The sequence below is a fragment of the Gambusia affinis genome, linkage group LG23 (genome assembly GCF_019740435.1).
Source record: "Gambusia affinis linkage group LG23, SWU_Gaff_1.0, whole genome shotgun sequence".
In the NCBI taxonomy this organism is placed as follows: Eukaryota; Metazoa; Chordata; class Actinopteri; order Cyprinodontiformes; family Poeciliidae; genus Gambusia; species Gambusia affinis.
Window position 1 is genome coordinate 7,045,075 of NC_057890.1, and position 27,446 is coordinate 7,072,520.

Consider the following 27,446-nt stretch of genomic DNA (forward strand, 5'->3'; position numbering starts at 1 on the left):
CAGCTTTCAGAGTCTCGGGGTGAAGCCAAAAGGCTAAGTGTGCTGCGGCAGGAACCACTCGGATCAGAAACCTGGAATGACTTGGAGCAAAAGAAAAAAAAAAAAAAAAAAAAAGCGGGTCATAGGCTGAGGTCAACCTCCTTTTTGCTGTTTTAGTATCCTGAATGAGTGCATTTAAGATTATTTCACAGTATTAAAAGAAGCTAAATAAAACAGTATATAAAATATACAGTGTATATATATATATATATATATATATATATATTGATCAAATATTTATTCACTGAAAACTAGAGTCTGAGCTTGACTGAATAAAAAGAAAGGTAGCTTCCTTGTACTGAAAGTTAAATGCGAGTTGGTGTCTGAAGTTTTAAGGCCCAACATTGGATAAGCTTATAAACAGTCTGTTATAAATTGCTACATATGTACATATGAACGATATTATGTTGAGTGTAGAGGGCTGGAGACCACTTAGTGATGTTTCTGTGGAGATTGTTGAACTTTTCTACTGCTGAGAAGAAGCTTTGCGGGGCATGAGTTTCCTCTTCTTCACCTTAAAGAAATCTGAAAGGGGAAAAATATATATTTATTTTCTAAAAGCTAAGTGAATTTTACAAAAGTAAAAATACATATAATGCATATGTGCAGCAGGCTGACCTGTGATTGCAGATTGTCTGCGTTTTCCCAGCCGCCGAAGTGAGTAGCTCCCTCTAGTGGTCACTTCCAGGTACTCTTCCCCAGACGAGCTCTCAGAGACAGGAGAGCTGTCTTCCTCCATCGACGACGTTGAGGTGCTCCTCGTGATTTTTCTGGCCAACACCCCGGGCCTCACCAAGCAGCTCCGGTAAAACGCCGGCACGTCCTGGCACCCGACCTCCACCCACTCCACGTTGGCGCCCTCTCCTGGCACGTCTCTCTGGAAGTCAAAGTTCCAGCGCTTGTTGGCAACCTCCACGCTCATGCGGAGAAGCTGCTGGAAGTCCTGCTTTAGCTGCTGGTGGTCAACAGGGCCGAAGAGGTTTCTCCTCACCGGCCCTACCTTCAGCTTCAAGGCGTCGATGCCTTGGAGAGTCGAGGTCTCGGACTCAGACGTTATGGTTCCTCCAGACAACGTTGACGTAGAAGCCATCATCCTATCCCTGTTAGGAGAACAAGCCGTATATGAGCGCTGCATGCATTGCGTTGTCACTCAAAGAAAGAGTGAACTGGATTTTCCCTCTCAAGCAAGCATTATTTGCCCCATTTATGGATCAGAAACACATGCAGTTGAACCTGCTGAGCAATTACTGCACCAGCAGGTTCCTGGGCTAACACCAAATAAATCTTCAACAATGTTCAGCGCCTGCCCAGCTGTGTCAGGAACAGCCCGAGTCTCCACCTGCTCTGGAGCCTGCCAGTCAAAGGTCATGCAGGAGAGGTCCGTGAAGGCTTTTGATGAGGAATGTTTCCTGCATTCCCTCCTCTGCCACAGTTAATTAGAGCAATGCAGCTGAATTCCTAGATGGAACTCCAACTCTGCGTTTTCAGCTCCATGTTAGCAAAGCTTACTTATATCTGCAGTTTATTAAATTATTTCATAAGAGTCGGACAGAAAGATGAACCATCAACCAGGTCGAGCCACTCCGAGACGCCTGCGTTTCCATCACTAGTGTGTGCAAAACTTTGTCGATTATTATGCTAATGTCAAAATACACAATTTCACTATTGGATGTTGGTGTTTCCATTAAATAAGAAATTAAAATCATGTTTGTTCACGCAATAATTTCTTGAACTATATGCTATACCATCATCCTCCCACCACTTCCTGTCGTATTTTGTCTTTTCCGCCAGTAGTAATGTCCGGTTGTTGATCACATGACTCGCGTGTTGCAAATAGTGTTTCCATCGTAGTTTTGCGAAACAACTAAATTTGGTGCATCTGAAAAAAAGACCTCACGCTAACACAAAAACTTGTCAAAAAACGTTTTCTTTTTTTAAAATTTTGTTTCCCTTAAGCAAATATATTTCTGTAAATTCAACTATGTTAATGGAAACGCCGCCTCCATCTCTCCAGTAATTTCCAGATAGGTAGGTACAATTATTTAACTCCAATAAATAATATCCACAGGCAGGAGGTTCATTGTAAACAATCATTTCATAAGAGAATGAAGTCTTCTGCAGTTTTTAGAAAATAAAACACAATTAGATTGTCGTTTTTTTTTTAAGGTTTAAGATGGCTACAATGGATGAAAGCATAAAAAGTAAATCAAACCAGAACTGGATTGGTTTAAGCAGGCTCTTGAAAACTTGTTTTTGACTTGTGAAACTTTTTCTCTTGACAAAAACAATTTAAAAATAAAATCTGGATTTTCTCTTTATTGAGAATGTATCTAAATTCTTCTAGTTAAAACTGAATCTTCTCTGGTGAGCCAAACGTTTTGTCACCCCAGTTAATAAATTATGCCACCTTGGATGAGCAGTTGTTTTTGTAAACCTTGCAAACTCCCAACTTTGCACAAGCTCTTCTCGTCGTTTAGTTGTCGAGCTTAACCTGAACTGGTGAGCTGAAAAAATGCCAAACAGGGACCACGTTAGTGTGAAAGCAGAAATTTGGGGCCCCTGAGGGGTCCGTGGGAGGAGAATTAAGCAATGCTTCAGTGGGTTGACACTTCCAGAACAAAATGTACAGAATTCGTAAAAACAGCAGTCAGAAGCCCACACCTCAAAGTTAACACTGCATCGCCAGAAGAGCCTATAAAGGCCAACTTGAAATCCTTTAGTTGAAGCAAAGCCTCTTTTTTTCTACGTTGTTTTTCTCGTTGGAGGCTTAACAGTGCGAGTGAAAGTTGTTTGCGGGGAGTGGAGTGGGCGCGGTGTGCGTGCGGTTCAGGTTTCCACTGCGGTCGGTGTCCCCGCTTCCAGAATAACGGTGAGAAAATTCTCGAGCCTCCGGAAAACCAACATAAGTAAATGTAACAAGCACATATATTCCAATATCCACCATCGTGTCAACATCCACTTTGCTGCACAACACACGCAAATTCATCTTGTACATAAAACGAAAACGAGATAAAGAAAAAATGCGTGTCGACACAGTTTAAATCGAAAACCGATTAGAAAAAAGAAACGTGCGACTATCAAAATTTACTCGTTTACCTGCTTATGCGCAATGAACTTTTACATTCACATGCTGACAGGAAAAACAAAAACTCCCTCTTACCATCAGCTTAAGTATCTTAATATGAAGTTTTCCCAAGACGAATGACGAACAATAATCACCGACTCCCGTGGAGTGAGCTGTGTGACAACACCCCGTGGATATAAACACTGTCACGTTGTCAAGTTCCAGGAGTCAGTGCCCACGAAAGGATACTTTTAGCCTTCTTATCTGTGTGACTTGTTTGTTGTGGACTCAGGAGACAGGAGGGGACGTCCTACGAGAAGGAGACGGTCACGTGGTTTCCGTCAAAACAGTCTTTCTCAGTGCCGAGACCCGACAGAGGTGGAGCGCAACTCTAGATTCTGAGCGTCAGTAAACGCAGCGCAAAGTGCTCGCAAACTAAGCTGCGAGAAGACGCAGTTAGTGCGTGCAATGCTGCTGGTGCATTTGTTTTAAGAGTCCGTGAAGCGAAAATGTTCTCCGGTTTTAGTCTGCTTGTTCTTTTAGCTGCAGCTCTCACTGCTTTCTCTCCTCCTCCTCCTCCTCTCTCTCTCTCTTTGAGCGGCCGAAAGTAGGTCAAATATTTTGGCATGGACCGCCATTTCCCTCCTTCTTCCTCAAATGTGACACACATTCCCGTGTAGCCCTGGAATCACGTTTGAGTTTGGCTCCTCGCCCGTACCTCAAGTCACGTTGAGCTGCAACGTGAGCAGGAACACTTTCTCCTCTCCTTCACATCCCAAAGAGGGGAAATCATTTTAGTATTCCCGCGAAAAGAGAAAGGGGCAGTGAGACAAGCCGCACCGCTACTGAAAACTTTTTTTTCCAACTGACCTACTGACCTGACCTCATTGAGTCTTAATAAAACCAGTGTAGTTTTACCTCGTCACCTTCCACCTTAGTCTCGCAAATACTCACACAAACATAATATATATACATACATATTTAAACTCCAGCGACGATAAAAAAAAATGTCATTAAAGTTGCACAGATACTAGCGTGAATGTAAATAAAGCCACAATCTGATAAAATCACCTCACGCTTAGCATGAGCAAGAACTGAAACGGATCCTATTTCTGTTGTTTAAGTGAGGATATGCAGTGACAGCCTGCATCAAGTCCTGTACTAAAGTAGTTGTTATATATTTGAGGCTGATCAGTCACGCAAACTTACTTTAACTGAAACTTGAGGTTGTAGCGGAACAAAAGAAAAATATTTTTGCAAAGCACTGGAATGTCTCCGTCTTTAAAAATAAACTAAACATGCTTTCATTGGATTTTAGTAGTGGAGTAAGAGAAGGGAAAAAAAATTTTTTCATGATACCGGACAAATAATTGGGTTTAAAAAAACCAGAAGCACATTAGATTTCTTTTTTTTCTTTCCTGGCACACTGTATGCTCGTTCTGATGTGCTATTAAAGCCATCTGAGTCATCTAAGCGACCCACTGACCAGACAACGCCCCTCACCCAGAAAAACTGACAACTCTATTCGGCGTCTGGAGATCCAACAAGCTCCGTGTTTGTTCCGAAGACACTTTATTCACGTGCAGCAGGAAGAAACAATGCCTGTTTTGTTTTGGTTTTTGGGCCATAACCCCTCGTGAGAAAAAGATTTATTATTCAGGGTTTTTAGGCCTCTCTCATGAAAATAAATAGTGTGTGTCCCTGCTTCCTAATGCTCCACAAACCTGTGTGTGGAGTGGCCTAATGAGGCTGTTCTGACCTGTATTTACAGTCAGCTTGTTGTTCCATATGAAATGCCTAATCCTCTTGTGCTACGTAGGTTTCTGGTGGGCTTTCCCCTCTCCTCTCTCTATCCCTAATCATGGGCTGTGTGTTACATGTGGCTACGCAGTCATTAAGCCCATTGTTTTGCCACTTTTGAATACATTAGCATGCTCGTAAAAAAAACAACAGTCACACAGCGCAATGTGACTCGGCTCTGAACAGTAGGAACTGTCCTGGTGGGTCTTGTGGTTCCCCGCATTACTTCTAGTCAGATGATAGGAGAGTTAGAATGGGCCCGTCAAAGTCCTGTGGAGAATAAATGACAAAATTTGAAATCTAACTGAGCTAAATTTCCAACTCCCATAATTTTGCCCATAAAGCCGTTTTGAGAAAACGTGCCACTCAAAGTCCTCCACCGCCACTGCGAGATATCTGGAGCTGAAGACGCCTCAGGAAGACGCTTGACACGTAGTGTGAGTCAGTTTCCTCTCGGCAGGAAGTGGAAGGAGAAGCAGAAGAAGAAAAAGGATCACAGTGAGCAGGTTTTTGGTACACAGGTGCGGTGTGGGGGTTTCCACAGTCCTTTTGCCCTTCAGCTGCAGAAGTGAAGCGCTGCAGAGTCTCACCGCAAGACCAGAGCTTGTTTACGTCAGCTCCTTGTTTCCTAACGCGCCGCGACGAAACGCAAACAATGCAAAGACGCAGAAATGCGACGTGAAATATGGCAAAAGAGGAAAATGAGTAATTTCAGACACTTTCTGACATTTAATGTAAAAGGTGCACAGTTTGTAATTGTTATTAAATGTCTGCAAGGATATAAAATGACGTCTCGTCTCCTACATTATGCATGAAATCAGTCGTCCTGCAGATAAAGATCTACCCAAGCAAAGGAACTTTGGACCACCTGCTTTTGTTTTACTTCAACCTCACTGAAGCTGTGTGTGTGTGTGTGTGTGTGTGTGTGTGTCCTTTAAGATCGCACAACAGCATCTCAGTCACATTTAACCAAACTTTTTGAGTTGGCCAACCAAAATCTTTCTTTCTTTTATGAGAAATTTCTGGACTTTCTGCTGCATGACCCAAGTGCATTTCAGCTCAAGATGGCCGACGGTTTTTCCTTCCAGAATTTGTAGCTCCACCAATTACAGCAGGTTATCCACGTCCTGAAGCAGCAAAGCAACCCCAGATCATCACACTACCACCTCCATGTTGGTCTATCATGTATGCTTGTCTGAATCTCTTTAGATCTTCACACAGATCCTATTTGTTTCCTTGATCCTGCCTGGATGTAGTGAAATCAAACCAAAGAGTGTTTCCTCCTGTTGTAGCAACCATTCAAAATTGGTTTAAGGATCTAAAACATAAAAGTTTGATAAAAGACAAAAAAATGGAGAGCAAGGAAGCAAACAGTTTTTCTTTTTTCAAACTACTTCACTATTTTGCGCTGGGATACAAATACGAGAAATCTTTAAAAAAAAAACACAGCAAAGTAGTGGAATATTAAAAGATGGACGGATGCCAAAATACAATCTAAGCAGGTTTTAATTCTTCAGCCGCCGCCGTCTTTTGGCTTTTGATCGACTTTAAATCCAGTGTCAACGTTTTGGCTTGGGCATGTTGAACATGGAACAAGAGCCGACTGAAACGTTCAGGAATTTTACTCTGGTAAAAATCTGAAACTTTGAAACGGGGGTAAAAAAAAAAAAAAAACACGATGGGAAGGAGCAAAACTTCCACCTGGACACTCTCAAAAAAGTGTGCAGGATTCCAGGCTGTAACAAGTGGCAAAAGCTGTTGGTATGACTTGTCTCATTAACTTTTTTTTATCTCATTTCCATTGAAAATGGACAAAAAGCTACGTTTCAGGTCAGATTCTTCCTTCCATTGTGGAACAGAAAATCATAGCTGGAATCAAACGTTAGACACGCTCCAGTTTCTTTTGCCACACACACACACACACACGAGTGGTTTGTTGCATCGACGAGGTGCTGATTTCAGAGCCGCTCACGTTGCGCGTGAAGCCTCTCCTGTTGGCGATCGTTATCTGAAATACTGTTTTTGCAGAGATGGATTGTGGGCGTGGGGAGAAAAGGTGGAGGGGTAAATAAATCCTCTGTTTCTTCTCCTGAGAAGCATTTGTCTTGTTGGTATCTGCAATCCAAAATGAGAACAGAAAAATAATCCTCCACGTTCTAACGTTCGCTAGGTTTTTGTTTTTTTTAGTTTTTTTTTAGTGGCGTTCCATCAAAACAAATGCATGTGTGTCAACACAAGCAGCAGCTCCTTCTGGGTTGTTTCTTCTCTGCACAGCTGAGGAGAAAACGTGTCCTGCTGCAGCTGATCTGTGTGGGTTTCGTTTTTTGTTTTTCCTTTATCTACATCTGGGCAACATCTGGTTTGCATCTGTCCAAGACCTATTGAGCAGTGCAACAGAGAGGCAAAAGGAAGGTGAAGGGCGTGCATGCGGGGCGGGTGGTGGAGTCCATTTGTGACCCGACTGGCTTCTCTTGTGCGTGGTCATGTTACCTGCACAGCGACCCGGCATTCTCCATGGTGTTGTTTTTTGTGAAGGTTGTCTTACTCAGTTAGAGCCGAATCAGATGATCTCCATGCATTTTCCTTAACGCCTCTCTATCTTTTTTGCACCAATGACCTGATCGAGATTGAGGATTTTTCGCCGTTGCGTCCAGATCCAGATGTCAAAACCACAGGAGGAGAAGGAGAGCTTTAGATCAGTGTTTGAATCCTTCTTGTCGCTGATGATGTTGGGTTTCTGTTGTTTTTTTAAAATTATTATTTAAAGTTTGCAGCAGTGAATCAGGTCACATATGGAGGCGAAAGATCTTCACAGAAACCACAAGGAAGATGAAAACTGTGAAAGCTTTCATGTTTTGTGAGCCAACGTGAAAACCAAAACTGTGATAAATAAGGCTGAATTGTGATAGGACTTGTTGATGGCTTTAAAAGGTTTTCACTTCAAGTTTATTTGTATAGCACATTTCAGCAACGACGTCAAAGTGCTTTACATCTTAAAAACGTCATACAGTCACCAGTTGTGAAACAAACATGTAAATATTAAATTTAGTCAAACACAATCATCAATACACATCAAATATATTGATCAGAGCTCCATTATCTGCTAATCTAAGGCAACTCTACATTTAGTTTTGATTTAAAAGAACAGCGTTTCAGCTGCTTTTTGTAGTTTTCTGGGAGTTTGTTCGAGATTTGTCGTGTATAAAAACTGAATGCTGCTTCTCCATGTTTGGTTCTCTGTGTTGTTTCTCTGGATTTTATTGATGGACATGTATGTGAGACATTTCTGGGGATGGACTTATATAACGTAGCCTGAGCAATACAGACACTTTGAGTTACAAAAATATAAATTGTCTTTGATGCCCTGCAACATTCATCAAAGAACATCCACTTTATGCTGGTAGAATTAAAGACTTTGCCTGTTTGCAGAAGGTACATAAACTCTGTTTGGACTTTATATTTTGCAGATATTTATCTTTGGTTGGTTAGACTTTGTCTGCAATGGAGTACAACGTGTTTTCCAATCGGTTTGTGCCGCAATGTGTTGAAAATGTTGACCTGAGATTTTCTGGAACGGCAACCGTGGAGTTGCCCGAGCTGCAAAATTTGCGTCCACGTGTCCCCTGGTTTTGTTGCAGCCATTATTAAAAGTGTGTGTGAGTGGCTGCAGTGAGAAAGCAAAAGCATTAGGTGTGTGATAGAGCACGGAAGAGTAACACAGGAAGCGAAGGGGCCGCCCAGTTTTAGCCACAAAGTTGTAGAAGTGGAAAAATCTCACCATAGGGCCCCTTCTACTGATGTGTTTTCAGATTACTACTACTACTACTACCAACAAAGCTGTAAATATAGTCGCACAGTTTAATGCGATATTTAGGTAACTTCCTCTTTATGCAGGGGCCCAAGAATGGAAAACTGCATGCAGCACGTCCGCAGCAGCGACACAAACGGCCAGAAAAAGACGGTGCTTCTTGTTGGACGGGATATTTACATAAAGACTCGTTTTATTATTTGACCTGCCCAGAAATCCACTCTGAGCAGCTGCAATGGGCTTCCACATGGGGACACAACAATCTGTTGTGGATGAAACAATGAGCTCACGGAGCTTTAGGCCGTGATTTAGGGGGGATCACGCGTCTCGTGATGTAACAGAGTCATGGGTCCCCCCCTGCAGGCTCTGCCCCCCGGATGCTGACACAGACACGCGGCTCGTCATCTCTACAGGGAGTAAATTCTGTCCCCTTATAGCCGAAACATCTGCAAAACTTTTATATCTCGCTCCTTTTATTCTGATAGACCAAATAAAAAAATAAAATCCAACTGCGGTCTAAAGCAGGAGTGTTTGTGGCCCTTGAACTGATTTTTGTGGTGCCCAACTGCAGTTCAAGAAAGACACAAATTTATTCAACTTATGTTTTCCTGAGAATAAAGTCCTTACAGTTCTTGCAGTTGAAAGTGTTAAAGTGCACCACAAATCTGGAACAAACCTCCAGAAAACTGCAAAGCAGCCGAACCACTGATTGCCTTTAAATCAGGGTTCAAATCTTTGATGTGCTTCGATGGTTTTGAAGATGGCATTTGCCAAAATGCGTCGTTTATTTCACAACTGCTGACTGTACGATGCTTTTACGACGTAAAGAACTTTGAACTTGCTTGTCGCTGAAATGTGCTCATGCAGATAAACTTGAACTTAAAGGTATTCGTTTGATTAGAATCAAACTTCTTTCAGCAGAGCAGAGACTTTTACTGGGAAACTGAGTTTGCTGCACCCAAATCAGCCTTTATTTAATTTATTAAACTCTGCTAAATATGGGAGGCGTCTTGGAAGAAAATAACCCAAATCCTGTTTTTAAAACAATAAATTTGTTCAACCGAGCGTAAAGGAAGGGGAAAACTAGATGTACTTTAAAGTACTTTATAAGTATCCGCTAACATCCACCTACACTGGGATTACATTACACACAAATGAATCTCAAGGAAGCTGATAATGCTGGATTATATTGAAAGAAAAAATGTTTTTTTAAATATCTTAAACTGCGTCATTTCTAAACAAACATCCCGCCATCTCGAAGAAGAAAAAGACCCTTAAGAGGCAAGGTCATTATAACCAATGTAACAGTTTAGATTAAAGCACATTCACAGGATACAATGGCCTAATCAAAGTTCAGATGTAAATTTGATTTAAAATCTGTGCTTGAGCTGTTTTGCAAAAAAGAGTAGATGAGATTTCATCTATTTCAGCTGGTAAGAAGTTCTGCAAAGGTCATATAGGGATGAATACACTTTGTAGATTAGTTATTTATATATTTTTAGAATAAAATGCTACTATTTGCTGATTTTTCCCCATAAAATAAAGGAAACAAAATGTTACTTGTAATGTAACAAACGATGAAGGTGATTTCATTAAGTCTAAATGGCAAGTGTCTGTGTGTGAAGTTGAAATTTTTTTTTATTTTATTATGTCTTTTAAATTGCTTTAATTTTGCATGTTTTCACATCTAAACACGTTTTTAAAACTGTCTGGTCTAACCAGGTTCAACCCAACTGTGTTGTCGCTGTGTTGCGCCACCTGGTGTTTCACAGACGTCATAGCCTTTACATTGCTTTAGAAAACAGCCGCTGTGGAAGCTTGCTGCCTTCAACAAGCAGACCCACTGCTCCCCCTGCTGGTTGACGGCCAAAGCTGCAGCTTTAACGGACTCAAAATTGCCTATAAAATTTTAGAGATGATTAAAATTTATTTGCAGTAAACTTGGTGTAATAGAGCGCTGTGTTAACATCTTTTACTGTCAGTAGAAACTGGCTCAACCACAACCTTTGTATCATTAGATGTATTTAATGCTGAATGTGCAGCTTATTTTGGAAGATAATGAGCGCTTCGAGTGGACATTCTTGTAATTTGACTGTTTTCAGATGTACAGCTGCAGAGGCAGAATGATCAATATCCACTGATTAACATGAAGCAGCTTGACATCCACATCCAGCAGGGGGCGCTGGTGCTTTTCTTCAGGGGTCAATGGGTGAAAAGCAGGGAACACACGGACAGGTCGGCGGTTCGTCACAAGACAGCAGGAGGAACAGCCACTCTTAAGATCTTATGTTAAATTACGAGATTACAAACTAGTGCAAATAGATTTCAAAAATATTTTAGTTGCTCCTTACCTGAAATTGCTAATTTTGCTTGAACATGGCAATGAGTTTGCTGTAGTCCAAACCATGCAGTCACTAGATCTCACTCCAACAGAGCATCTTTGGGATGTGGACAAATCTGCAGGAACTGTATCATGGTATCATGACAGCATGGACTAAATGAACTATGAAGAGTCGAGGAAACTGTTAGTCAAATCTCACTTCAGCCACCAATAAGAAACAGTTTTTGTTGTTGTTTCATCCTCATATTTTATTGCAGGTGATTCAAATCGTCTGTACTTTCTGTACCCAGAACCAGAAAGTTCTGAGTTCATGTTCAGAACAATATAAATATATACAGTATCTTCATGTTTTATTCTGTACCCTTTTTCTCCTCGGGTTGTGTCGCATTCCTGGAAGCATGTCAGGACAGAAGGCGTATTAAAATAAAAAACCAGTTACATGTGCTGTTTTTATTCAGCGGCACCGGCGCTGGAACGCTCCATGCGATACTTGGAAACGTCTGCCAGTCCTTAAACTGAGGAAGACGGATACAAGCGACCCAGACTCGTTTTCCAGCCTCAGTGGATTTTTGATTTAAATCCAGTCCACACCCTTAAAAATCTGCCACTTTTCACATTTCCTGCTCTAATTTTTATATTTTTTCTGTTGCATTTTCTCGGGCGCTCTCCACCCTGTTGATGAACCAGTCATAGCAGTGACATGAGGAATTTACCTCACCCTCGGGGCACCATGGTGCCTGTGCGTCGTTCTGCTTTTTTCCCCTCTCTCTCTCTCTCTTCCTCTCTGTCTCTCCTTTTTTCTCTGTGTGTGTCTCTCAAACAAACACACACTCACTCTTTCTCTGAAACAAACCAGTGTAGCTCAGTGGATTGTTGTCGGAAGTTGAGGCAGCTGTATGGGGTAGCCCTCAGTTCGTGACCTCCTCTCCATGGCCAGCCGTCTCTCCACCTCTGGCTCCTACTCCGTAGTCATCATCCCACTGAGGACCAGCCTTCACAGCCAGGAGGCCCTTCGCTTCTACCTATGGGTGAGGTCGTGTTTGTATGTGTTGTCTCCATGTGTGTTTTATGGTCAGACGTGATAAGTAGATCACAATTTACTTCCTCTGGAGTCCATAAACGTGTCACAAAGTTGATGCATTTGGCTGCGGTACATTTTCTCGACCTTTTCCCGAAGCTGGGAATTTGGCACATATTATCTAACTGTATGTCTTTCTGTAGAAGGAGCTGTCACGTACGTTTCAAGAGTGGCTGCAAGATGTTAGTTCGCCTTTAAACTCATATAGGGTCCTGATTATGGATAAATAACTTCCGTGAATGCATTTTTTTTTTTTTTACCTACTTACAGTATTTTGGAAAAGTTTCACTCCTGTTAGAAATCCGTAAAGAGCAAGTTGTAATACCAGACAAATATAATCTTAGTAAATGCTAAATGCAGTTTTTATATGATGCAAAGTTGTCAAACCAAAATCATTTTACTGTTAAATTATGAATTAATTATAATTAATCACATTGTTTTGGATCAGCTAGCCACACCCAGGCCTGATCCTCGCTTGAACTGCAAAATCAAGAAATCACTTAAATAGCACCTGTCTGACGACATGAAGTAGGTTAAGATTTCAGAAAGCAGCACTCCATGCCCTGACTCAACAAAATTCAACAACGCATGAAATACATAAAGTTGAAACCAGAAGTTTATTGTCATTGACACTGAATAAAAAGACAAGTAAACCTTTTTTTCTGACTAACTGAAGTCAAATTGCTCTTGTTTTAGAATAGTTAGAACTACTAAAATAGTTTTTATTTGTTGTTTTTAAAGTCCAGTAATGTTGTTGGCTTCAAAATCTTCTGGAAACTTGTTCAAATCTTTCCTCTATATTTACCTTCTGATTGGTGTCTTCTGTGTTTTCAAATCTATGTATTTAAAACATACAAATAAGCCAAATGTAAATATGGAAGAGTTAGCTAGAAAGGCATCGTTTTGGCTGCTCAAGCTAACTGAGATAGTTAGCTTCATATTTACCTTTGCTAAAATTAGAAAATCCTCTATTTTCTAATGTGCAATCAAAGGAAAAAAGCCTGTTGCCCTTTTTGAAGCTTGTCGTCGACATTATACAGTTAAAGAAATCTCATGAATCTTATTTATTACCTATGTGTAATAAATAAGAACTTCTCATGTTCAGCTAGCTTCTCTGTAGCGCTCCATTTACACTTGATAGTAGCATGTTAATCATTTTCAACTAACAGTAGTTTTGACTAGCCTCTAGGAGACACTTTTAAATGAGAGCAACGCCTAGAAATCCGATGTCAAGTTAGCAACTAGGTGGTAGGGTTAGCTTTACTCTAGCTTTATTACTGAGTTGTCCCCGTCCTTGTTGCTGCATGTGGGTCCTCCTCTCTGGAAGGATTCAAGTTGAACTTGTTGCAGTACAGAAAGCACCTTAAATCTCACCCAGTTACTTTAGGTTAGTAACACTTGCTCTTCTTGTTAGGAACTGGTTTGAAAAACTGGCGAACGCTAAAATTTTGGAGCCAGTCCAGACAGGGATGGACTCTAGCAACTGTTATGGCAACGGCATTGGCCCTGAGGATTTCAAGGGCTTGGGTATTTTTATCACTTTGGATGTTTTTTTGTTTTTTTGGGGGGTTGGAGGGGCAGTATTTTAAGGGTTTCACAAGACGTTCAGTCTCATAGAAAATAAGAATCCATTGGGTTTTCATTTATTACCACCTCCTCTAACCTACTGCTGGACCCTGAAGCATGATTATGACACAAATTCAATCCATCATTATGGAAAATGACAGAACATCTGCAAAACCTAAAAAGTTATGTATCGATTTTTTTTTTTTTGGAGCAAAAACACACTGCTGTCATTATAGGACCACAGTGGCCAACAGCAAACTGTCCTTGAAACCGCCATTGATTTATTTATTTTTGTGTATGTGTCCATAAATACATCAGCATGTGTCCCTGGAGCCAAGTCTGTGAAATAAAACCTTATTTTAACGTGATGTAACGTCACGATGAAGGTTTGTTGCACATGGCTGCTCAGCACGTGATTGGTGTTTGTCTATATATGTAAAAACTATATTATTTATCACTTGTAGGATGTCCCTCACAAGTGATAATCCTGGTAAAAGCTTTGATTCCTATTTTCCTGGTACATTCTGAGCCTGTAATTTTGCTCCTTTAGATCTGAGTCCACATTGTAACGCATTATTGCTTCTATAAAATTTTGGACTGAAAGAAAAAGTAAAAAAAAAAATTCACCATGCCATAATTACAAGAGGATTTTGAACTGGCGTCAATAATTTTATTAATATCCCTAAAATCTAATTTAATAAACAGTTTTATGTTGTTGTTTTTTTGCCTACAGATTTACAGCCATTCTTTGAGGTGGCTGATATGTTCCTGATTCTGATGATTTGTCATGTTTATTTATTTATTTCCCTGCTATCATCAGTCAGCATTTCTATTTTGGCTTAATTTGTCTGAGTGACAAATCCCCACATGTCCAGTTTGTTCTGCGAAGTTCCTCATTTAGCCTTCTGTACAATATAGGAGACTCAATTAATATTTTCAGATGTGCTTACATTGTTACTATTGTTCATATTTTCTGATCTTTTTCTGTTTCGTCATAGTTTTAATTACTTTTTAAGTGACCTCAATACGTTGTAAGCTCATTATGTTCATTATCTTCTTGTGATATATATTTGAATCTTTTTCTACCAATCACTCCAGTTCTACCAAACATTCAAGTACGAATAATAGCGTGGTTCTGATTAATATTCATGTAATTTGTAGTAAAACTGCTGTCCAAATGAAGAGTCTTTACATTTAGATTTTTCTTTCTACTAGATTAAGCGGATGAAGGACCTGGAAAAGGAAAAAGATGCTCTGTGGTCGGGTCTGGAGGTTCTGGAGAAAGGTCGGCTGTGGTACTTCCAGCGGCTCGAGGAGAACAGGGCTCTGCGGAGAGTCGAGACCAGATACAGCACCAGCGCTTACCACAAACGTGCAGCAGAGGTACAGGGTCATGCACTGTTGAGAAATCAAACGGTGGATGAGTCGGCCTCAGAATGAACTGGACATATATATTTTTCGTTTCACGTACAGCATTGGAAATAAGTTGTTAGAAAAATAAAAACTATCACCAACTATCACCAGGCTTGTCCAGCTGCCCACATGGACAAGCCCAAATGTCTTGATCAGATGAGACAACAATATAGCTAAACTAGCACTGAAGAAAATAATAAAACAATGATGAGGGACTATCTGTAAACTCTCATGGCTTAACTTAAGATCAACAGGTTTATGGTTGAAACTTAGAGACATTTGTGTGTTCCAACATACTGACTGAAATTCTTTGACTGCTTCAGTCAAAGAATTTTAATCTTTTAACAAATTTACATAGTACGATTTAATAACAAGGAAATCAATTAAATTCTGTTAAGAAATAACAGAAGTGAATAATAAAATAATATGTTTTTGCATAACCAGCAAAAACATGCACCAAAAGCTTCTGGACTACTACAAAAACCTCGTGCTGAAAGTGTAACTTTGATAGCTAGCCGGATAGCTAGCCGGATAGCTAGCCATATAGCTAGACGGGTAGCTAGCCATGTAGCTAGACGAGTAGATAGCCAGACGGGTAGCTAGCCGGATAGCTAGACGACTAGCCAGACGGGTAGCTAGCCGGATAGCTAGACGACTAGCCAGACGGGTAGCTAGCCGGATAGCTAGACGACTAGCCAGACGGGTAGCTAGCCGGATAGCTAGACGACTAGCCAGACGGGTAGCTAGCCGGATAGCTAGACGACTAGCCAGACGGGTAGCTAGCCGGATAGCTAGACGACTAGCTAGACGGATAGCCAGCCAGATACCTATACTCATAAATAGCTAGCCAGATAACTAGATGGATAGCTGTCTATCACGATAGCTATTCAAGATAAGAGAACGCAAGTTTGGAAACTATGATTATGTTGCATCAAAACAAACTTAATTGTGCAAGTTTGCATTTAGAAACTCATATCATACAAAACGTTCACTAATTATTTCATAATTGCATCGTTTACATTATAAGGTCTATTCTATTTAATTGTGGTGAAGTGTTTGTTTCTCGGTAGGCTCGGTCCTGCCTCCCCACACACATCCAGCGGGTTAACGGCTCCCTCGGCTCTATAATGAGTGAACCCAACGTCAGCAGCAATCCCTGTCTCTGTGACCCACTGGCGGACAGTGACCTCCGCTGGCGAAACACGGTATTGACTCAGGTAAATATAAAGCTTGAATACGTTTTAGCTCATTTCTCTCAATTCCTCAGTCCATGCTCTCACTCCAAGTTAAAAATAAATCCTCTCGTAGAAAGCGAGTGAGAAGAACCGTCGGATCTCCAGGTTGGAGCTGGAAAAGGAGGCTCTCCTTGATGAGCTGGAGGATCTGCAATTCTGCTGAGTGCCTGAATTCAAATGAAATGAGCCGCACACCATCGCCTCCCAGACCGACTCAGTCTGAGACATTTATAAATATACATTTGTAAATATATAATTCTATATTTAAATGAATAAATTGCTATAAATTCTAACTACTCTTTTTTTTTTCTGGTATTCTTTTCAACATCATAATCTTGGCCAATGGGTTTTCTCGCCTGACATGTTGTTGGCAAAATTCACCGGTGAGTCACTCAAAATTTATAAAAGCCAAACCCTACAGTATGAAATCTGCTTTTACAGCCGTTTCTCATGATCCTGCTGACTTTGTGATTTACATTTTCCTGACATCTGTATTTTGGGTCTTGTGTTTTGAGTTATTTGTGTATTTTCTCCACTTAGCTCTGTTATTTAGGGTTCATTGATCTCATCATAGCCATCCCGTGTTCCTGTCATGTCTTCAGTGTAATCTCAATTCTTTTCAACCTTGCTCCCCACTCATGTAGTTTTGGGGGGGGAGGGGTAATAAAATTATCTTCTTTGCAGCTGACACTGTCATTTTCAGTACACGGTATCACCAATCTAGTGTACTGTTTTTTCTTTTGTTTACCTAAGGTGTAGAGAGTACCCTGCATCATTTTGGGTCCCAGTTCTTCCATTTCCGTCCCCACATGAGGGTTCCCTGTTCAGACACGTCGCAGGAACCTCCTCTGGTGGTCCCACACTGATCTTACTGCAACCGATAAAACCTTATCGCACGCAGTCATCTTTAACGTTTGCAGGAATTTTCTCTCGTGCATAGCACAACTGTAGCTTGGTGCACACAGGAAAAGAAGGTTGGATTGTTTACTGCCTTTAGACGGATGGTGATGTCTAATCAGTCAGCATCTGTTAGCCCATTTCGACATTAGCTCCATGCACAGGCCTGACTGTTTTATTTTTAGCTTTTCATATTGAAATTTTTCCATCAACTTCTCATCTTCCCTGAGTGTTTGTTGACATCAAGGCTTATGGTGGTCCTCTGTTGCTGCCTCTGTTTGGATAGGTCGATCAGATCGCCGCTGCTGTACTCTGATTGTACAAGCAAGGGAAGAGCACTCTGATTAATCTTTTTTGTACAGTCTGACATAACTTGATGCAGACAAAAAAAACAGTGGAACTAAACCAAATACTCCTGCTCAAACTATGCAATATAAAAGAATCGCCTCCTGAAAGAAATCAGGGCAGGAACCAGATTACAATCAACTTATTGCACATCCGGAAAGAAAAACATCCATTATGACGGAGGCTTGCCTTTAAGTAGCTTCATGCTTTCAGTCTTCAGAGTACCGTTGAACCATCAAGCCTGGGGCTACCAGCACTCCGCTAATTATTGGGTCTAATTCGTACACGGCGCTGCCAAACACCTTTGTTGAGGGATTGTCACGCTTCGAGGCTGTCAATGCCGCTGTTCCATAACACCACGGTTCACCTGAGCAGCACTCTGCTGGTCTTTCCTAATCCTTTTTACTTGCATTAACGGTTTTGTTGACTCTTTCAAAAAACATGGTGGGTTTGGCACTAGTAAGAATCGCAAAGGACAATATGGAGCTAAACACAGGTCACCTTTCAAGACCACACCAACCTGAAAGAAAGAATCAGAGATAGAGATGGTCTATCACAAAATTAATTCACAAAATGTGAAGAAATTGAACAGTTATAGTTATTTTTGCCAGGGTTGCATTAGGATTTCACCCCAAAGATTTATGTGCAGTTCCACCATTTCAAACGATGTCAGCTTCCTCTGAGGCACAAAAAAAAAGTAGTTCAAACAAGAATCATAAAAGTCGCGTCTATTTGGTCCGTTTAAGTTTTCTGAACCACATTTGAAAATAAATACAGTGTTAAAAAAAATGGCAAAAACAAGAAAATAATAGTTTTTATGAAATTTATTTTAGCAGATATTGATCAGTATTTCTGACTAGAAGTAATTTATTGCCAGATGAAAAGCACACGTAAGTTCCACCCAATTTTAAATAATGTACTAGATCAGTTCACATTTCTTGCTGATTTTCATGATCATTTCACTTTCACATTTGCATCTTTTGGTTTATGACTAAAGCATAAAACATTAGCAAATATGTTCTACCTAAGTGGCACGGGAACGTTTTCCTGGCCAATGGAAAACGTTCCATTGGCCGGGAAAGTTGAGCTAAGAAGCTCGACTTGTTTATATATTTGTTTATGTTTATAGTTCTCACTATTAGGGGGTTAAAAATAATTTTCAACATGTCATGTTTTAAACTGTAATAAAATAATTACCTCATTATATTGTCTCAATCCTATCAAAAATAAACTTTTTTTAATGAGATATACATTATAAAATACTTGCATATTTAAAAATTTACAAGGGATAGCCTATTAATAATTAGTTTTGTTTTTATTGTTTTAGTTAACTATTTGCCAAGCATTCTTTTGACATATTGACATATGTTATATCAGGTCACAAAAATGGTTTTTATTTTTTGTAACTCTACCAGACATTCCCTGGTAATGTGACAGCCTAAGTAAATAAAGAAACGTTTCACTTTAAACAGAGTTTAGACTAAATTTAGAGAAGTTCAGTGGACAGTTGTGCATATAAATTCCAGTTGCATAAGATTTTTCTAAAACTAAATTTAAATTTTGATACATTTATTTACTTTGTAAAACAAGAAAAACACAACTACTGCTGCGATAAAATCTCACAGAGTATTTTCCCATTATTATACATGCCATATAATTAAATTCATGCTCAGCACAAAATAAGGTGAAGGATCTGTCATGCTGGACGTGCTGCACATCTTGAGCGATATTGTTAAAACCTATTTTATTTTTCTCAAGTGAATAAATGCATTCAGTTTTGAGGAGGTTTATTTTCCCCCTTTTTTGTCAGATAAGGCATTTTTAAACACTTTTTTTTTTCTTTTTTCATATCTCTTTACCTAAACTGTATTTTAGTTTATGGAAGTCTTCAGTAAACATTGTCCCCGCTGTCGCTCATGCTAGCTTTGGACTCTCCGTCACTTCCGCACTCTGTCCTCCGCAGCAGAGCCTCGCAGTCGCGCGCCTCTTTGAACGACAAATCCATCCGGGAGACGTCCACGTCCAGCAGGCCCTGCAGGTGCTTGATGTAGTCAATGGCCGCTCGCAGCGTCTCCACTTTACTGAGCCGCTTGTCCTCAAACTCCTGCGGCAGGTGTTCTCTGAGGCGCGCGTACCCCTCGTTGACGCAGCGCACCCGGTGCCGCTCGCGCTCGTTCCGCTTCTGGATGAACGCGGGCTCGAAGGAGTACTCGCACACGCCGAAGGGAGCGGGGAAGGGGAAGCAGGGCAAACGCCCGCACGGGAACCCCTGGTCGAAGTAGGCGGTGTCGATGTGGAAGGGCATCCCCAGCCGGAGCGCATCCTTGTGGCACGCGGAGCCGCTGTTCACGGAGATCCCGCGGAGAGCCAGCGGAGGCACAAATCTATTCTCCATTAACAACTTATTATTAGACGTACTTCTGAAAAAAAGCAAGCATTTGTGATGAGCAGAAAAACACGGATAATTCAGGTGAGATAATGCGAGGATTTCTTCTTATTATTTTTTTTATTTTTATTTTTTTTCAAAGGCTAATTTCTCACCCCGTCAGATTCTCCTCATCGGTCCAACGCTTTTCAGGAAAAGTTTCCTGCTGATGGATGAAGGGACAGAAAAAGCCTGGTTCTTGCTGGAGAGCTTTGAGGCGCTTAACTTATAGGGGTATGATCTGTGGCGAAGATGGTCTTGGATCGAGATAAAACTACAAAACATGTCCTTCCTTCCGCTCAGTGGGAAGTAACTCTCACCGCAAAGAAGAAAACAACAAACTGCAAGTAAAAAAAAAAAAAAAGCCTTATCTTGCATCAGCACTAAAAAGATCTGTAGTGTACCAATGTGGGCATTCTTTGAGATCACAGATAAGTTTCAGTTTTTTTACGCTCAAAAATAACCTCTAATGACTGTTTTAAACCCAGAGTCTAATCTGTAAAATATAAATTAAAAAATACAATTGATATCAAATTCTTTCCATGTGTATAATATTTACTCTATGCCAACGTGATACAAGAAAATCTACACTAACTACAAAAAAGAAAAAAAAAACACAGCAAGAAAAAAAAAAAATCATCATAGCCCCATTTATAAGACTTTTTCAGCAGTATCTACAAGTTAATAAAACATTTGTTTTTTATGGCAACAATAAATAAACACTAAATAAAAAATAAATATTTTAACTAAATTGGTCTTAAAGTTTGAGTTTTTAAAGATTGGCATCTGTATTGTTCACACAATATGCAGATGATTGTCGGATTTGTTACTGAAACTGTATTTACCTTCTTTTTTAAAAACACAGTAAACAGGATACCTTAATATACTGAGGTGTTGGTATCCTTGATGTAGAAATACATGAATGAAAAAATAACAATAAACCTGCAACCAAATCCCAGCTGACTGGCTAGTGTTCGCACTTCAGCACAGCTACCAGTTAGAGGAAGTTAGAGAAGTTGAAATGTCAATAAACCTTAATATTTATAACTAATTATCCCAGAAATTTTTATTTCACAAAATGTATTGCATTTGGTATCTTTATGTTGTGTTACAAACTAAGAGCAAATTATGTAAAGTTTTAGATCATTTGGCTACAAATGAGCAAAGATTTTGTGCCCATCTAAAGTCAAAATGACTTTAGATGGGCACAAAATCTAAAATCTTAAATCACTAATTTATTTATTTATTGACTATGACTGTATAGCTTCAGTCGTGTTTATAATCTTGCCTGTGTTTGTCTTGCGAAATTAAGCTCAGCTTTCTAAAAATTGTTCAATTGCAGTTAATTTGAATTTTAGCAAGATGGATGACATTTTTACATAAGGTCAGGTTAAATTGGATAAAATCCAGCATTTGAAAACCTCTTGTGCACATTTTTGTTATTTAAATACAACACAAATGAAAAAGAAATATTAGGGTTTTCTTTTTTTTCAATGATTCAGCAGTTTGTCTGATTCCTAGAGTTGCCATGGCCAGATTGCCACGGAAACAAGAAGAAACCCAAACTTACTTGTTTTCATTTAAGACATTCGGACTTCTAAACCACCTGGTGTCAAATGTATCTGTCAAAGTCAGCAGGCCAACTATCGGCTGAGTGTGTGGAGAAGAAATGTCTTATGAAGACAGTATCGTACATTTACTCACATATTTAAGAACCGATTTTAGGAGTCCGAGGTAAGAAAGGAATTACTGGATATTTATGAAGGAATTGCAGAGATATTAGATTATAAGTTAGAGGAAGATGTAAAATGTAACTGTCAACTCTGGGTTGCAAAATTGATGTTTAACAATCCTAGCATTGGAAATGTAAGAACTAGTTTTTATTTACACCGTTTAGACTAAGTACCTTTTTCCGTCCCCTGAACTGATTTTTGTTGGTCTAGTCCAGATGTGTCAAACTCAAGGCCCCGGGGCCAAATCAGGCTCGCCTTATCATTTTATGTGGCCTTTTAGACTCCAGATGTGAAATTGCATCAATCATTCCCTCCGATTTTTTGCAATAGCAAAAATTCACGCAAAAACCAGCAAATCTCCACATAGTTTGTTTTTTTTACGCAAATGCATAGCTGTGAGTTTATTGCTAATTCTCTACAAAAATAGTCAAAAGTCTTTAGTTTAAATGACTGATAACTCTTAACTCCTAAAATAATCAGAAAAACAATCACAGAGTCTGAAGACTGATCAATGTGAAAAGATGTTGAATACTTATCAAATGCAGAGCCAGCTGTTTATTAATATGGTAAAAGTTTGCTAAGGGGTCTTATCAATACATTTTGGCACCTTGAGAACATCCAAATGTGGCCCCAATTGAAAATGAGTTTGACACCCCTGGTCTGTCTCATTAAAATATGTTTAGGGTCATTATGTTTCATAAGGTGGAACATTTCTGAGGGCATTGCAACTTTACGCTAGTTTATTTAGCTACATCCAAGTGAGCTTGATTCTCTTTTTGTACTTGTTGTCAGGTCTGGTACCTACAGAACCTCAGAACCTGAACATGGACCTCGGAAAAAAAGTGCTCCCGTCACCGAGTTTCAGAGGATACTGAAACCCATCTGGCATCTCGTTTCGATCGGAGTCCTGAGCGGGATCCTCATCGTGGTGGTATTAGTCGTCATCATCGAGTGGAACAACAAGCAAAACATGATAACGAGTATAGAGCAGGTCAAAGTGGAGATGAAGAACAACACCGAGAAGCTGCTAGAGGAAAAAACCAGGATTTCAGAGCAGCTGAACGTAACCAACACAAACTACTCCATTCTGATGGCGGAGTATGACCGGCTGATAGAAAGAATCCCATGCAATTTAACCCTGCTGGAGCGGGAAATCGAGAGGCTGAATGGGGTCTTGAGCAATGCTTTAAAAGCTGCAGAAGTGTCTGACAGGAAAGTCAAGCAGCTGACGGCCCAACTAAATTCTACCCAGAATAAATACCAGGTTAAGGAGATGGAGAACAAGAAACAGCGTTCCTTCCTGTCCATCAGGCAACTCGAGTTCATCTGGAAACTTTGTAACCGGATCACGCTGGAGTGCTCCCGCTGCCTCCCGGGGTGGACGGAGCACGCTTCCCGGTGCTTCCGCCTGTTTGAGGAGGAGAAGAAGTGGGAAGAGGCTCGGCTCGACTGCTTCAAACACAATGGAGACCTAGCTGTTATCCAGAACGCCGCAGACCAGGCGCTCCTGACGAACATGACGGCCGAGTATGCAAAGTTAAAACGCGCCGAGGCTGCAAAGTTAAATCTCACCTCTAAATTCCACTCAGCATGGATCGGGCTGCAGGACATGGTCACGGAAGGAACCTACTTCTGGGTCAATGGAGATAGAATCAAATGGGATGTCGAATACTGGAGACAGGGCGAGCCCAACAACGCTGTAGCTAACTGGGACGTTGAGAAAGCTGGTCAGGACTGTGTGGGCATTCTACCACCAGATAAGGTGGGCACTAAGGACTGGCTAAACAGCTGGGATGACATTACTTGTGTTGGGAGACGTAACTACATCTGTGAGACCGATGGCCTGATTTTGACCTAGGATGGAAGGAGTCCTGTTTTAATCTGGCCACAAGACACATGTGGGAGGAAATAGTCGGATCAGAGAGACTGAAATGTAACTTTCATGTTAAAAACCACAAAACTCTGAACTCTGAGTGAAAGATTGTGGGGGCAGCATCATGCTGTGGCGATGGGATGGGGTAATAAGATGGTAGATGGAGATTAAAAAAAATTCATTCTATACTCTAAGAAAATCTAAAACTACAGAAGAAGCAAAAGAATAAAAAATAATTTTAATGATTGTTAATTGGGTTATACATTGGGACCTGTATGGTTCACACAGTATGCAGATGACTGTTCGATTTATCACTCAACATTTTTTTTTACTCCCCTTAGTTAAAAATGCAGAAATGGTGCTGTTGGTATTTTTGATGTACAAATGTGGGAATACACAATTAAAAACAGACCTGCAACAAAATTCCAGCTAACTGCTCCTGGTCAGGAAGCTAGTGTTTGCACTTCAGCACAGCTACCGGATACAGGAAGTCAGAAAAGATGGAACGTCAATAAACCTTAATATTTATAACTAGTTATCCCAGAAATTTTTTTTTTACAAAATGTATTGCATTTGGTATCTTTATGTTGTGTTACAAACTAAAAGCAAATTATGTAAAGTTTTAGATCATTTGGCTACAAATAAGCAAAGATTTTGTGCCCACCTAAAGTCATTTTGACTTTAGATGCCCAAAAGATCTAAAATCTTAAATCACTAATTCATTTATTTATTGACTATGACTATATAGCTTCATGTGTGGTTATAATCTTGCCTGAGTTTGTCTTGCAAAATTGATCTCAGCTTTCTTTTTTTTTAATAATTATATTTATTGGTTTTTAACGTTTTGACAAACAAACAAATACAAGACAAGACAAGAACAAGAGAACAATCCAGCTCTTAAAGTTACATACCTATATACGAGCATATGCGTGCACATACACACATATACATACCTACCAAAGAGAAAAGAAGGGAAGAAAAAAGAAAAGACAGAAATGGAAGACAAATGTCTATTTATTTATTTATTGACTATGACTGTATAGCTTCAGTCGTGTTTATAATCTTGCCTGAGTTTGTCTTGCGAAATTGAGCTCAGCTTTCTAAAAATTGTTCAATTGCAGTTCATTTGTATTTTAGCAAGATGGATGACATTTTTACATAAGGTCAGGTTAAATTGGATAAAATCCAGCATTTGAAAACCTCTTGTGCATATTTTTGTTATTTAAATACAACACAAATGAAAAAGAAATATTTGCTTTTTTTTCAATGATTCAGCAGTTTGTCTGATTCCTAGAGTTGCCATGGCCAGATTGCCACGGAAACAAGAAGAAACCCAAACTTACTTGTTTTCATTTAAGACATTCGGACTTCTAAACCACCTGTTGTCAAATGTATCTGTCAAAGTCAGCAGGCCAACTATCTGCTGAGTGTGTGGAGAAGAAATGTCTTATGAAGACAGTATCGTACATTTACTCACATATTTAAGAACCGATTTTAGGAGTCCGAGGTAAGAAAGGAATTACTGGATATTTATGAAGGAATTGCAGAGATATTAGATTATAAGTTAGAGGAAGATGTAAAATGTAACTGTCAACTCTGGGTTGCAAAATTGATGTTTAACAATCCTGGCATTGGAAATGTAAGAACTAGTTTTTATTTACACCATTTAGACTAAGTACCTTTTTCCGTCCCCTGAACTGATTTTTGTTGGTCTAGTCCAGATGTGTCAAACTCAAGGCCCCGGGGCCAAATCTGGCCCGCCTTATCATTTTATGTGGCCTTTTAGACTCCAGATGTGAAATTGCATCAATCATTCTCTCCGATTTTTTGCAATAGCAAAAATTCACGCAAAAACCAGCAAATCTCCACATAGTTTGTTTTTTTACGCAAATGCATAGCTGTGAGTTTATTGCTAATTCTCTACAAAAATAGTCAAAAGTCTTTAGTTTAAATGACTGATAACTCTTAACTCCTAAAATAATCAGAAAAACAATCACAGAGTCTGAAGACTGATCAATGTGAAAAGATGTTGAATACTTATCAAATGCAGAGCCAGCTGTTTATTAATATGGTAAACGTTTGCTAAGGGGTCTTATCAATACATTTTGGCACCTTGAGAACATCCAAATGTGGCCCCAATTGAAAATGAGTGTGACACCCCTGGTCTGTCTCATTAAAATATGTTTAGTGTCATTATGTTTCATAAGGTGGAACATTTCTGAGGGCATTGCAACTTTACGCTAGTTTGTTTAGCTACATCCAAGTGAGCTTGATTCTCTTTTTGTATTTGTTGTCAGGTCTGGTACCTACAGAACCTCAGAACCTGAACATGGTCCTCAGAAAAAAAGTGCTCTCATCACCGAGCTTAAGAAGATACTTAAACCCATCTGGCATCTCATTTTGATCGGAATTCTGAGCGGGATCCTCGGCATGATGGTATTAATTGTCATCGTCGAGTGGAACACCAAGCAAAATGTGTTGACAAGTCTAGAGCAGGTCAAAGAGGAGATGAAGAACAAAACCGAGAAGCTGCTGGAGGAGAAAAGCAGGATTTCAGAGCAGCTGAACGTAACCAACACAAACTACTCCATTCTGATGGCGGAGTATGAACGGCTGGTGCTGGAAAATCCGTGCAATTATAGCCAGCTGGAGGAGAAAATCATCAATCTCAAAGGGGTCGTGAGCAAAGCTTTAAAAGCTTCAGAACAGGTTGAGGGGAAAGTCAAGCAGCTGACGGCCCAACTAAATTCTACCCAGAAAAATGACCAGCAAACGGAGAAGGAGATCAAGAAACAGCGTTCGATCCTATCCATCAAGCAACTCGACTACATCTGGGAACGTTGTAACCGGACCACGCTGAAGTGCATCCGCTGCCTCCCGGGGTGGACGGAGCATGCTTCCCGGTGCTTCCTCATGTCCAACGTGGACCAGAAATGGTCTGATGCTCGCGTCGAGTGCCTCAACTACAAGGGCGACCTCGCTGTTGTCCGGAACGCCGCAGACCAGGCGTTCCTGACGAACATGACATTCCAGTTTGTAAAGGCAAATCCCAACATGACCTTCTACTCGGCATGGATCGGGCTGCAGGACATGGTTGCGGAAGGACAATACCTCTGGGTCAATGGAGATAGAATCAAATGGAATGTCAAATACTGGAGACCTGGCGAGCCCAACAACGCTATAGCTTCCTGGGACCATAACCCATCCGGTGAGGACTGCGTGTCCATTGTACCACCAGCTGAGGTGGGAACTAAGGACTGGCTGAACAGCTGGGATGACATTAGTTGTGCTGGGAACCGTCACTACATCTGTGAGACTGATGGCCTGATTTTGACCTAGGATGGAAGGAGTCCTGTTTTAATCTGGCCACAAGACACATGTGGGAGGAAATAGTCGGATGAGAGAGACTGAAATGTAACTTTCATGTTAAAAACCACAAAACACTGAACTCTGAGTGAAAGATCAGAGTTCATCCCATCCCACCCCATGTTGTGGTGATGGGATGGGGTAATGAGATGGTAGATGGAGATACGAAAATCTGAAACTACAGAAGAAGCAAAAGAATAAAAAATAATTTTAATGATTGTTAATTGGGTTATACATTGGGACCTGTATGGTTCACACAGTATGCAGATGACTGTTCGATTTATTACTCAACATTTTTTTTTACTCCCCTTAATTAAAAATGCAGAAATGGTGCTGTTGGTATTTTTTATGTACAAATGTGGGAATACACAATTAGCAACAGACCTGCAACAAAATCCCAGCTAACTGCTCCTGGTCAGGAAGCTAGTGTTTGTACTTCAGCACAGCTACCGGATACAGGAAG

General features: G+C 40.3%; 5 protein-coding genes across 5 annotated transcripts; 3 read left to right on the top strand and 2 right to left on the bottom strand.

The window, feature by feature from the left end:
- Window positions 1-498: 498 nt before the first annotated feature.
- cdkn1d (cyclin-dependent kinase inhibitor 1D) lies at window positions 499-3,635 on the bottom strand. Its single transcript, XM_044108919.1, has 3 exons — window positions 3,200-3,635; window positions 658-1,139; window positions 499-564 (listed from the first exon to the last, which is right to left on the bottom strand). Exons 2-3 carry the CDS (start codon window positions 1,130-1,132, stop codon window positions 506-508), a joined length of 534 nt encoding a protein of 177 aa, XP_043964854.1. The 5' UTR covers window positions 1,133-1,139; window positions 3,200-3,635; the 3' UTR covers window positions 499-505.
- Window positions 3,636-11,466: 7,831 nt separating this feature from the next.
- On the top strand, window positions 11,467-18,840 carry sapcd1 (suppressor APC domain containing 1). Its single transcript, XM_044108921.1, has 4 exons — window positions 11,467-12,080; window positions 14,912-15,079; window positions 16,180-16,326; window positions 16,418-18,840. The coding sequence occupies exons 1-4, from the start codon at window positions 11,982-11,984 to the stop codon at window positions 16,505-16,507; spliced, it is 504 nt and encodes a 167-aa protein (XP_043964856.1). The 5' UTR covers window positions 11,467-11,981; the 3' UTR covers window positions 16,508-18,840.
- A 119-nt stretch (window positions 18,841-18,959) lies between these two features.
- On the bottom strand, window positions 18,960-20,263 carry LOC122826726 (achaete-scute homolog 4). The gene is made up of 2 exons (XM_044108920.1): window positions 20,128-20,263; window positions 18,960-20,006 (listed from the first exon to the last, which is right to left on the bottom strand). The coding sequence occupies exon 2, from the start codon at window positions 19,979-19,981 to the stop codon at window positions 19,475-19,477; it is 507 nt and encodes a 168-aa protein (XP_043964855.1). The 5' UTR covers window positions 19,982-20,006; window positions 20,128-20,263; the 3' UTR covers window positions 18,960-19,474.
- Window positions 20,264-21,584: 1,321 nt separating this feature from the next.
- LOC122826728 (CD209 antigen-like protein B) lies at window positions 21,585-24,151 on the top strand. Its single transcript, XM_044108922.1, has 2 exons — window positions 21,585-21,745; window positions 22,537-24,151. Exons 1-2 carry the CDS (start codon window positions 21,681-21,683, stop codon window positions 23,600-23,602), a joined length of 1,131 nt encoding a protein of 376 aa, XP_043964857.1. The 5' UTR covers window positions 21,585-21,680; the 3' UTR covers window positions 23,603-24,151.
- Window positions 24,152-24,958: 807 nt separating this feature from the next.
- Window positions 24,959-27,315, top strand: LOC122826680 (low affinity immunoglobulin epsilon Fc receptor-like). Its single transcript, XM_044108821.1, has 2 exons — window positions 24,959-25,124; window positions 25,915-27,315. Exons 1-2 carry the CDS (start codon window positions 25,060-25,062, stop codon window positions 26,954-26,956), a joined length of 1,107 nt encoding a protein of 368 aa, XP_043964756.1. The 5' UTR covers window positions 24,959-25,059; the 3' UTR covers window positions 26,957-27,315.
- The last annotated feature ends 131 nt before the right edge of the window (window positions 27,316-27,446 follow it).